Genomic DNA, 12,424 nt, shown 5'->3' with positions numbered 1-12,424 from the left:
AATTTTCTACTGCAATTACCAAACCTTCTAGTTTACTGATCAAACTTCTTCCCATTTTTTAACTTGTACCATAAAGATTTTTAATTTGGTATCATAAATTTATTGCTTATTTGAAATTATATAGGAGACATTTGAAAGACTTATGTAAAAAAATAAATAAAAATAAGGTTTATCACAATAAAAACATGTTATTCCAATCATATTATTCCAATGACTTATCATGTTGAAACCGAAGTCTAATCATGTTAGAAGACATGTGATTCCATGTAAGTACCAAAGTCATGCAAAATAAGTAAAAAGTTGTGTGATGATGACTTTAGAATGGTATAAGTTATCATTAGAAAATCTTTTTGGAATGGTGATGATGTTATTATTAGAAAATCTTTTTGGAATGATTTGATGATGACTTTAATTCCGTATTTTAGTGAAATTTTGTGACAAAAAATAGAAATAAATGATAGTTTATAGGCAAGTGCTAGTAAAATGTTGGTAATGCATTTCCCATATTTCTTCCAGACATAGCCAAACATTAGCCATGTATTTCCCAAGTTGTATCTAAATACTACTCAAACAATAACAATCCATTTGCATGTGATATATTATGTCAGAAATATATTTCACAGACAATATATTTCCAGTTATCCAAACGGCCCTTTAATGTATTCATAGGATACACTTTAAATATGATAACGGGGTGTAACAGTGTTGGGACTTGCCATACAAGGACACCATATGCCTTGAAAGTCCTGACAACTAGTCATTGTACATCTTGAAGGTTGACCATCTCCATTTGAGATCAACTCTGGAACTTATATTCTCTTGGCATCTATATGTTTCTCCACACAATATTGAAGGAGTTTGGATACAATATGATATATCTTTATATCTGTTGTCTGTCAAAGAGGGGTTTGATACGAACTATGTGAAATCTCATCAAATTATATCAAAATGAGGTGGAACCTCGCAGATATGCTTAATAAGGCACCATATGCATCTGGTCCAATAATAACATAAATTGGACACTATTTGCTTCATCATCCAAATCCGTTGGTCACCAGGATATGCCTTGATCGCCAACCCCATAATGATACTTGGGAAGTTGATCTAGAACTTTTGAGAAATCATGTGAGGCATGATATCTCTCCTCAAAGTTCTAGATCACTTAAGATGAATTGACCCCTTATTAATACCCATAAAAAAACTAAATTTTGAGTTGATATTTATATTATACCAACTTAAGATTGGATGGTGCGTATTTAAGGGTTATTTATTTTCAGGCACATCGAGTTTAAATCCTTTTTTTGAAATTTTAAATTCTTTTTTAAAATTTGTAAGACATTAATACCTCAAAAATCGAAAAAAATTCTTCTGATGCCAGAAAACCCTTCATTAAAGATATGAGATATATTGATATAAAAAAAAAAGATTTTAAGTCATAAAAATTTATATCTTGTAGCATATTATCATAACCATATGTGTCCTTGATTTTCAAGTGTTTATAGATCTACATAGATCTTCATATTTTAAAGATCGTAAATTTCATGATCAGGGGTGATAATAGATAATCATACCTTTCTAAAAATAAATTTAAATTTTAGCACCTAAGCATCTTTCCACATAACTTGAAAGTGTACCTTACTTTAAAAGTCGACACCCAATACAAACCACGCCCGTCTTTTTACGAGGTTGGTCACATTGAAGACGAAACATTACGAAATTTGGGGTGTAAAAACGCTCTTAAATGGGGTCTTACTTAAGGCTCAAGAGGAGAAATAGACCCGCCGGAGCATAGAATCTGTTCAGCATATTATAATTCTGGAAGTCGCGAAGGAGCGCTCAGATATTGGATCATTCATGGGTCACGGCAGATCGCGGCCGTCACCTTCCCTCTCTTGACTGCAGACTGCAGAGTAAATCCTTGTGTTTCTCTCTCTCTGCGTTCGGTGGATGGTAGCCCAACGATGGAGGAGAAGCAGGCGAAGGGAAAGAGAGCTTATTGTTCCTCCTCCTCGGCGCCTGTAAATGCTTTAGATGATGGCTGTCTAATGCACATATTCGCCCTTCTCTCTCCTATTCCAGGTGCTTTCTCGCTCCTCTTAACCTCGCTTTCTCTCTCTAAACCATCTAGTTTCTCTCTCTTGTCAACGCTATACGTATCGGGGCGTTTCATTCTTGCATCTTCCAAGCGCCATTTCTTAGGGTTACAGACATTAGAAACCTTGTTTATTGGTTTTTGTAAAGGAACCAGACATTTCTTAGGGTTACAAATATTAGAAACCTTGTTTATTGGTTTTTGTAAAGGAACCAGAGTTAGTGTCGCTGTTCTAGCTTTTTTTTTTCTTCTGTCTTGATGTATTCTAAGTCAAGAGGAATAAGAGATAGGGCACAATATAATATAACTTCATTCTTTTATTTCAATAAACAAAGATAGATTTGTTTTTTATAAGAAGGGAACAAACAATGAGGGAATTACTCAACCTGAAGTGGGAATCACTCACCACTCACCACTTAGAGACGCTCAAAGAAAGCTCAAGATAAGTCTCAATTCTAAGTTGTGGAATCGACCCTTTGAGGGGTATTTATATTTGGGGGTATTTATAGGCTAATTTTGGTACTCAGATTGTCAAATCTTGGCCATGATTCGTTGGACTAAATTTTTGTCATTGATTAGTAGATATTTCTAGAGAGGGGTTATCAAGAAATTTCTATAGAAGGTTCTTAAATAATTTTTTAAACAATAATTTATTGCTGGATATTTCAAGAGAGATATTTTAGAAATTTCTTGGGATAATAATTTAACTTTGTTATATTTTTTTTTTTTTTTTAGAGAAACTTTGTTATAGGTTTCGTTGGAAGGTTCAAGAATCCTTCTTCTAGATTTAGGGATGCATCAATCACCGCCCTTCAAAATAACTCATCCTCGAGTTATCGACTACGGACCTTCATATTTCCAATTTTGTCTCTTTCAATTGCTCCTTTGGTAGCTACGTGTCTTCAGATTCAAGTTTGTCTTTCCACTGCACTACTTATTGAGTGAGTTATCCTTTACTGATCATTATATTTCGGGTATAAATGGTGTTAAGAATGCATTCATTCTCTTCCATATGTATATTGTCTCAGACCTTGTCCCATTTGATAGCATAAGCTTCTCCATGATATTTGAATAAATCTGTAATGCTGAATGCACTCATTCTCCTCCATAGGTATATTGTCTCAGACCTTGTCCCAATTGATAGCATAAGCTTCTCCATGATATTTGAAAAAGTCTATAATGCTGAAAACTGGGCTGATCACTATTCCTTTAGGTAACTCGAGGCGATAGGCATTTGCCCTAATGTGTTTCAAGATTGAACACGGTCCTATCTTCTGGTGTTTGTTTTTATGATATTTTCCCATTGGGAACCTTTCTCGACGGAGGTGTACTACAACCGGATTCCCTTGATTAAACTCCTTTGTGACAACTTTTGTTAGCAGCAGCCTTATATTGTTCATATGCCTCAGCTAACTTACAATGAACATTGTCATCGACTTCAAATGGCCAGTCAGATCAACGCCATTTGCACTAAAACGCCTAAGGTTTGATATCGGTATCACATCCAAAATGTGCAATGGCGTTCACCCATTTGCAATTTCAAATGGTGTTTTGTCCGTTGAACGATAATTTGAAGTGCTGTAGGCGAACTCAACTTGTGCAAGCACAAAATCCCATGACCCTGGTCGATCTCCTGCAAGACTTCGAAGGAGATTTCCTAAGGTTCTATTGATGACCTCTATTGCCCATAAGTTTGTGGGTGATAGGCGCTACTGAATTGTAATTGAGTGCCTATGAGTTGCCATAATGTTCTCCAAAAGTGGCTAACAAACTGTGTGTCCCTATGAAGACTCATGACTTCCCGAAAGAATAAGAAAGGAAGTCCGAGTAGCATCTGTTACATTTTTACAGGGTATGAAGTGGGCCATCTTAGAAAAACGATCAACAACTAATATAGAATCCAGGTTTTGCCTTGTTCTTGAAAGTCCCATACCACAAAGTCTAGATTAACATTCACCCAAGGTTTTGTAGGGATGGGTAGTGGGGTGTATAAACCAAAATTTTGTGTGCATCCTTTTGCACACTAACAGATCCCACATCTTTCAACAAATCTTCCAAAATTGAACTCTCTCTTGCCCTCATCCTCCTCTCTCTCGCCCTCCTCTCCCTCCTCACAGATGTTGGAACGACATCTACAATCTCTACCCCAGAACCTCCTCACCCTCTCCGCCTCTCCTTCCTTTTTCTAGATCCTTGCCTTCTACCTCGCATCCTTCCTCCCATCCCTCTTCTCAGCCCTCCTATTCTCAGGTGGCTGCCTTCCCCAAGCCTGTCTCTGATCCCAGCACCCCCCCTCAGCCTCTTCAACGGCAGCGGCAACTTTCACTTGCAGCAACCACTAGGTCTCCTTTTCTCCCTTTCTGCATCTCCATCCCTCCAGTTGAGACTTCGAAGTCTAAGCCCAAGCTCCTCGTGGCCCTTGTTGGTTCGTTCCAGCCTGGGCGACACAACATTAGAGGGATTGAAAGAGCAGCTAAAAAACACTGGGGGGATTCAAATATCGCCTGTAATCTCCTTGCTAAAGGCGATATTCTGTTCTCCTTCCCTTCCTCGAATCTTGCCCAGCTTGCTCTAAAGAATTCCAATTCTTTCTCTTTCCATGGAGCCCGCTGTCTCCTAAGGGCCTGGTCACCTTCAGAGGGGTCTGTTTGTAAACAAAGGGTGTGGATCACCTTCAGCCGCATTCCCTTTTAGTGTGGTCCCCTGTCACATTCTGGGGACCTGCGAGTGCCTGTGGTTCCCTCATTTCGATCCACTGAATTTCAATTGAAACCCTTCTACTAGGTTCAATTCAAGTTCTGGTGGAAGTTTCAGACCCCTGTCTTATCCCCAAAACTCTGTGGATTGAGATTGACGACCTTTACTTTCCTATCCCGACTTCTTGGTCTTGGGCCTCTCCTCCCTCTCCCCACTTCCTTCACCAAGTTGCTCCCGTAACAGTACAGGATAAGCAGTCTGCTTGCTGGACTTTGGTTTCCAAGAAGGAGCGGCTGAGAAGAAGATGACGAAAGCCTCCTGATCCGTCTGCCACCAGGATCCGCCATTGAGACCTCTTGCCCTTCCCGTCTTCAACCCAGCCGTTTCAGTCGCCACCTCATTCTGACCCGCCATGTCGCAACCAGGCTCCCACTGGCCCGTCCACACTCGCCTCACTTACTCTTTCCCACCGACCCGATAAGGAGGCCCGCAACGATCTCCTCCCTCTTTCTCTCCCTCCTGGCCCGTTTTCCGACTTGGGCCCTTCTTCCTTCTCGCGTCCCTTCAACTCCCGTCCACCTGTCAGCTCCCTACCGCTCCCCAAGCCACGTGTCGTGCGCGGCCTTTACCTATCTCCCGACACTGCCTGACCTTACCTGCACGGAGTCGACTTCTCTTGCCCACTTGTCCACCATGCTCCTCTTTCTCATCCTCGATCGCCCCCCGGCCACCTTTTTCCACCTTCGCTCCCCTCGATCGTAGCTCCTTGCCACTCGTCACCCTCTTGTGCCCCTGCAGACCATCAGTCACCAAAGCCGTCTTCGCCACCCTTTTTCTCTGGCGAAATGTCTCCTCCCTCCTTCCCTCCCCTCGTTCCTTTGCCATCCCCGCCTCATTCTCTTGGCTTGTCCAACAAGATACCTGAGGATCTTTGCCCCCCATCCTTTTTCAGGAGTCAAGGAATAAGGGCTCATCGCCGACGCTGCCTTCCTCACCTCCTTCTTCCTTGGTCTTGCCCCATCTTCGCCCTCTTCTCTCCATCACCTACCACCCCCTCTGCCTCTTTGACATCCTCGCACCGTCCCTTTTTCCTTTGCTGCCTTCTGGCAACCCTTTCCCTCTCTCTATGGACAGTAATCGTCTCCCCCAAGGCATCGTGACCACCCAGTCTTGGGACCTTTCTCCCCCGGACCCTAACTACATTTCCTCCATGTTGACTCCTTACCTTTCCTACACTCCTCACCTGGTCTGCTTCACCAAGGTTAACTCCCTCCATTTCACTTGGCCATCTTCCCACCCCTCTCTCCTCACTACCCTCTCCTCTGTTCAGATGTTTACCCATCTCCCTTCTTTCATTTCGCCTCCCCCCCTCGTTCAGCTCTCAGAGTACCCTTTAGCTTACAATTGGCCCTATGTATCCCCTTCCATTTACTAGGAGTCCTCCCCTCCGTTGTATCCGCCTTTTGTTACCTAGCCACCTTCACTCTCCAACCCCCTTTCCAGTCGGGAACCCCTCTTCTCCACTCTTACCCTTGCGCCTGAGCCTCTCCCTGCGCGCCCCTCTCCCCCCGTGTCTGTGCCTTCACCTGAGCCCCTCCATTCTTTACCCCCTAACCTCTACCCCCTTTCAGTCCTAACAGGCAGTCGGCTCCTATTGCTGACCTCCCTGATAATCTTAGTCAGCCATCTAACCCTCCCACACCCCCTTGCATTGGGGAGGGGGAAGCAGAAGATGCAAGGGACACTAACATCGATGAAAAAATGAAGGAAATGTATAGGATCATGGGATTCCACCACGACGGACCGGCCCCACAAGTTTCTTACTGCCGATGGACAAAGCAGGGTCAAGGTGAGATCCAAAGGACAGAGAGAACTCATCAGCCTTTTCTCTTTACCCTCTTTTCAGGACAAGCCTCTCCAGGATCCCCCTCTCGCTATTTTAACTTCTTGCCCCAGGAGGTCTTCCAAGTTGGCCTCCTCCCCCCCTCTCCCTCTATATCATGAAGCTCATCACTTGGAATATTAGGGGATTTGGTCAACAGTCCAAAAAGAATGCCGTCAAAGATCTTTCTCTCAAACATTCTCCCACCATCTTAGCCCTTGTCGAAACCAAACTACCAGAGCCCACTGTGCAGCTCATTCGCCAAATTTGGGGCAAGAAGCCTACCCAGTGGGTTGCTCTACTGGCGAATGGAGCTTCGGGAGGCATCTGGGTTTTATGGAATCCGTTGGAACACACCCTTATCTCCTCTTTTTTGGGGGAATTCTTTGTGACCATCCTCCTTTCTAGCATCCCTGACGGGTTCCCTTGGAAATTCACTGCTGTCTATGGGCCCAACTCTTCCTCGCTCAGACACAATTTCTGGTCTGAACTACATCATGTTGCAGCTCTCCCACACCCTTCGTGGGTTTTGGGAGGAGACTTTAACGTGACAAGATGGTCCTATGAGCATAACGTTTCTTACTCCATAAACCAGGACATGAGGGACTTTGCTGATTTCATTGCTAGAAATAAACTCATTGATACCGCTCTCCGAGGCAGTTGCTTTACTTGTTCTAACCACTCCCCAAATCCCTCCCTTTCAAAATTGGACCGTGTCCTCTTCTCTACTAACTGGGAGGAATCTTTCCTGGGTTCCCTTGCCTTGGCCTTACCCAAACCTACCTCTGACCACTGCCCTATCTTGTTGGATACCAATGCTGTTCACAGAGGACCTAAACCTTTCAGGTTCGAACTAGCCTGGCTAGAAGAGGCTTCCCTTCTTTCTCTGCTACCCACTTGTTGGGCTTCCTTTTCACCTCCGGTTAGGGCTAGAGCAGGCTACAGACTTCAGACTAAACATCAGCTTCTCAAAGCCTCCCTCAAAACTTGGAGTAAGTCATTGCCTGGCAATTTTTCCCATACTAAATCTCTTCGCCTTGACCCCATTCAACGCCTTGACCATCTAGAAGAAACCAGAGCTTTGGATACTTAGGAACTTAACGTCAAAATCCAAACCAAACTTGATTACCTATCCACCCTGAAAAAAGAAGAAATCTACTGGTTCCAGAGATCGAGGATCAAGTGGTTAAAAGTGGGAGACCTTAACACCAGTTTCTTCCACCGAATAGCCAACTGTCGCAAAAGGGACAACTCCATCTCGATGCTCAGAGTTAACAACAGGTTTTGGTCCAACCAGTAGATATTGCGTAGGCCATTATTGGGTTCTTCCAAAACCTTTACACTGCCCCTGCTGGCCCAAGGCCAAGAATGGCTGACCTAGATTTCTTGCTCGTCCTTGAAGATTTAGCAGCCTCGTTAGAGCTACCCTTCTCCGAGATTGAAATCCTTCATGCCATCAAAGCCCTTGGCCCAGACGGTTTCCTGATCGCACCCTTCAAAACCTTTTGGAACACTTTCCATTCTGACTTCTTTGTTTTTTTCGAGGAGTTCTTCCAAAGGGGTATTATCCATAAAGCCATTAATGCCACCTTCATCGCCCTGGTTCCTAAGGTCGAAGGGGCAGAGGAAATCAAGGACTTTAGACCAATTAGCCTCCTGAACTCAATCTGCAAAATTTTGGCTAAGGTCCTTGCTTCTAGACTTCAACGTGTCCTCTCCACAGTCATCTCTCCTTCTCAATCAGCCTTCATTCAAAATAGACAGATTCTGGATGGGGTCCTGGTGGCCAATGAGTGCCTCCACTCAAGGCATCTTGCTAAGAAACCAGGCTTAATCTTCAAAATAGATTGGGAGAAAGCCTATGACCACGTTGACTGGTCCATCTTGGAACATACCATGGTGAGAATGGGGTTCAGGGATCGACGGAGGAACTGGATGATAGGTTGTTACTCTCATCCACATCTCTCCATCCTCATCAATGGGTCACCGAAAGGGTACTTCCCAGCTCACAGGGGACTCTGTCAAGGGGATCCTCTCTCCCCATTCCTTTTTGCCATTGCTGCGGAAGTCTTCTCCAGAACCCTTTCCCGCCTTTACTAATCCGGGCTTCTTTCGGCTTCAAAACTTGTAACCACGACCCATTGGTGTCACATTTGCAATATGCAGATGACACCCTCGTCTTCCTCAACGCTTCTCGAAAGGAAATCGAGACGCTCAAACTCTTTATCCTGTGCTTTGAGAAAGCTACAGGATTCAAAGTGAATATGCAGAAATCCAAAATGGTGGGGGTTGCCATGACAATTGCTGAGGTAGGGGCCCTCATCCCAGGTTGGGAATGTCAGGTGGAAGACCTCCCTTCCACTTACTTAGGCCTTCCCCTGGGTCTGGGGAAACCTAAAAAGAGACTTTGGTCTCAGGTTCTGGATAAAGTAGAGAGACGTCTTGCCTCTTGGAAAAGCAGATACCTTTCTCCAGCAGGAAGAGCAACTCTGATCAAAGCTACTTTGGCAAATACTCCGGTTTACTACATGTCCCTTTTCCAAATCCCAGCACAAGTGGCCAACCGCATAGAACATCTTATGCGAAATTTCCTTTGGTCTAGACAGGCAGAGAAGACCAAATTCCACCTCGTTGCTTGGGACTCCATCTGCCTTCCTAGAAAGCAAAGGGGTTTAGGAATCAGGTCCCTCAGAAAACAAAACACAGCCCTCCTCGGCAAATGGTGGTGGCGAATAGCCTCCCAACCAGGCTCTCTCTGGGCTCAGGTGTTACTCTCCAAGTACAAACTTTCAGACGAAACTTGGTTACCAGAAAGGATACAAAAACACAGGCCGTCTGGGGTTAAGCATCTTCATTGCCACGATTTAGAAAGCACATAAGATTTCATGCCAGAGAAGGCCTTAGGGTCAAGTTTTGGACCGATCTTTGGCTGGGTACATCTCCTCTATGCAAGACCTTCCCAACCCTCTTCTCTCACCTCCAACCTTAACTCTACCATTGTCGAGGAGATGCCTCTCTCGGGTAGAAGGAGAATCTGGTCTCCCTCCTTTAGAAGAAACCTCTTGGATGACAAAAGTGCTATGTTCCAGCAACTTTCGTTTACTCTCTCCTTGCATTTCCTCCCTCTCCTGGGGAGCGATACCAATGTCTGGAGCCTCTCCCCCTAAGCTCTTTTTTTGTCACCTCTTTCTACAGTAGTCTCATCCAACCCCTAACCTTTCCTCTCAACCCAACCTCCATCTCGTCTAAGGTTTGGTCCACCATTGCCCCCCCTAAGATTCAGTTCTTTAACTGGATTGCCTGCTATCAAAGACCCCTCACAGTTGACCAACTTCAAAAAAGAGGCCTCTCCATCTACAACAGATGTTCTCTCTGTTTGTGTGAGGAAACCAACCCCCACCTATTCATTCATTGTTGTTTTTGCCTTAAACTTTGGTCCCAAGTGCTTCTACTTTTCGGTTTCCAATGGGTTACTCCACCCACGGTTAAGGCTTTGATCTGTTTCAACTTCGATGCACAGTGGCCTTTGGCTGGAAAATCCTTATGGAAGGCAACAATGGCTGCCACCATCTGGACTCTACGGCTAGAAAGGAACAATAGAATTGTCCATGGGATTCAGCTCCAACCATCTGCTCTCTTTCACAAGGTTGTCTTGCTGATCACTTTCTGGGCGGCAAATCACAAGACTTTCTCGGGTATTTCTAGAAATACTCTTCTCTCTCAATGGGAAAACATCCTCAGTCACAGATCGGCAAAACCCTTAAGAGCTAGTAATTGGCAATCACCACCAGAGGGCAGCATCAAGCTCAACTTTGATGGCTGCTCTCTAGGCAATCTCGGCCCCTCAGGAGCAAGGTGGGTCTTCAGAGATTGCCAGCGAAAAGTCCTCTTCACTTTCTTTGTGTTCCTCGGGACCTCTGATTCCCAACATGCAGAAGCAATGGCCCTACTTCTGGGCTTGCGATTTCTCAATCCCTCCTGGGTTACATCTCCGACCGTGGAAGGAGACTCCTTGAACACCATATCTTGGGCAAGAGGCTTGTCCGCTCCACCTTGGCAACTGTGACCTATTTTTGATGAAATTACTCATATCTGTAGGGGTACGAACGTCTCATGGAGGATACCTGGAGGACGTCCAACGCTCTCGCAGATCTTCTGGCGATGGAGGGAGTTAGCTTCGACATTGACAACTAGGATAGGTCCAACTCCTTTTTTGTTCAGGACCTCAGCCATACTATTGGGCCCACTTCTTATGAGCAAGTGACAACTTCGTTCGTTATTTTGTATATCTGACTGTATATCTTGTAAAGTGGGCGTTCTTATAAGCCTATCTTACCATGGATGACTAATGTATTTTTTTTTTACTGATTGTCACCCTACGAGGGTGCTTTCAGTTCCACTCCTCTTGTAAATTTTTACTGTCTTAGTAATACAATGTTAATAGTTCTCAAAAAAGAAATCTTCGAACATTCGCTTTTAATTTAGTCCAAAAGCACCTTTCTTGTACAAGCTCTTGGGTCTTGTTTTGACCAAAATGTCCCCCTAGACCACCACTGTGCAGTTCAAAATTATTTTAAGTTTTAAGGGAATACTCTGGTGATTTCCTTTGAATAAAAAGCCTTCATGAAGGATGAAATCCAGATAAGTTCCTTGAGTTTGGCATTTCTTTAGGATTTCTTGAAAATATGGGTCATTTTCATAATTTTGGGATAAATTATCTAATCCAATTGCCACATAAGTGAAGGTTTGAAGGAGATAGGCCCTTCGACTAAACGCATTAGTGACCTTGTTCATAGCTCCCGACCTATGGCAGATAGTGAAGGTAAACTCTTGAGGATATGCTGTCCATTTTGCATGTAGGGAATTCAACTTCTTTGATGAATTTAAATAATGTGAAGCTTTGTGATCCGAGTATAAGGTAAATTCTGTTTGAATCAGATAATGCCTCCAATGATGAAGTCCTTGGATGATCTCATAAAATTCAATATCATAAGTCGAGTATCATACCTTGCCTACATTGAGCTTTCATTGAAGAAGGATACATGTGGCCTTCTTGACTAAGAACTGCGCTAATTCCATTGTGTGAAGCATCACATTCAAGCTCAAAAACTTTAGCGAAGTGTGGAAGAGCCATCACTAGAGCCTCAATCATGTTTTGCTTTTGGATTCTAAAACTTTCTTCAGCAGCTTGATCCCATTGAAACTCCCCTTGTTTCATGCAAGCAGTGACTGGTGCAATAATAGAGTGAAATTCCTGATGAACCGGCGGTAGAAGGTGGCTAGCCCATGGAAACTTCGTACTTCGAATAGAGATTTTGGTGTTGGCCACTCCACAATGGCTTTAACTTTATCTTGATCTACATGAATCCTTTAGCGGTACTATGTAGCTAAAAAGACCACACGATCTATCATAAAAGAGCACTTCTTCAAATTGACATAATTTTACTCCTCATAAGGCTTGAAAGACCTTTCTTAGGTGTTCCTTATGGGATTCTTCATTCTTGCTATAGATCAAGATGTCATCAAAATATACAACCAGAAATTTTCCCATAAGGGGTGCATGACTTGTACCATTAGCCTCATAAATGTGTTAGGAGTGTTCGACAACCCGAATGGCATTACTAACCACTCATAGAGTCCATATTTTGTTTTGAAGGCCGATGCATCCCTAAATCTAGAAGAAGGATTCTTAAAGGTTCCAAAGAAACCTAGAACAAAGTTAAATTATTATCCCAGGAAATTTCTAGGAAACT

General features: G+C 43.7%; 1 protein-coding gene across 3 annotated transcripts in view; it reads left to right on the top strand.

The window, feature by feature from the left end:
* Positions 1-1,866: 1,866 nt before the first annotated feature.
* Positions 1,867-12,424, top strand: part of SKIP5 (SKP1/ASK-interacting protein 5) — a 36,107-nt gene continuing 25,549 nt past the window's right edge. For all 3 annotated transcript variants that reach the window (XR_016045379.1, XM_011631102.3, XM_006830296.4), the window contains exon 1: positions 1,867-2,079. Coding sequence is in view for 2 of the 3 variants with exons in the window: in XM_011631102.3 (XP_011629404.1) it covers positions 1,962-2,079 (118 nt within the window). In the remaining variant the exon portion in view is untranslated. The remainder of the gene's footprint in view (positions 2,080-12,424) is intronic.

Source organism: Amborella trichopoda, chromosome 1, assembly GCF_054954075.1.
Source record: "Amborella trichopoda isolate Santa Cruz 75 chromosome 1, AtrichopodaSantaCruz75HAP2 v2.0, whole genome shotgun sequence".
NCBI classification, from domain to species: Eukaryota; Viridiplantae; Streptophyta; class Magnoliopsida; order Amborellales; family Amborellaceae; genus Amborella; species Amborella trichopoda.
This window is presented reverse-complemented; position numbering and strand designations above follow the sequence as displayed.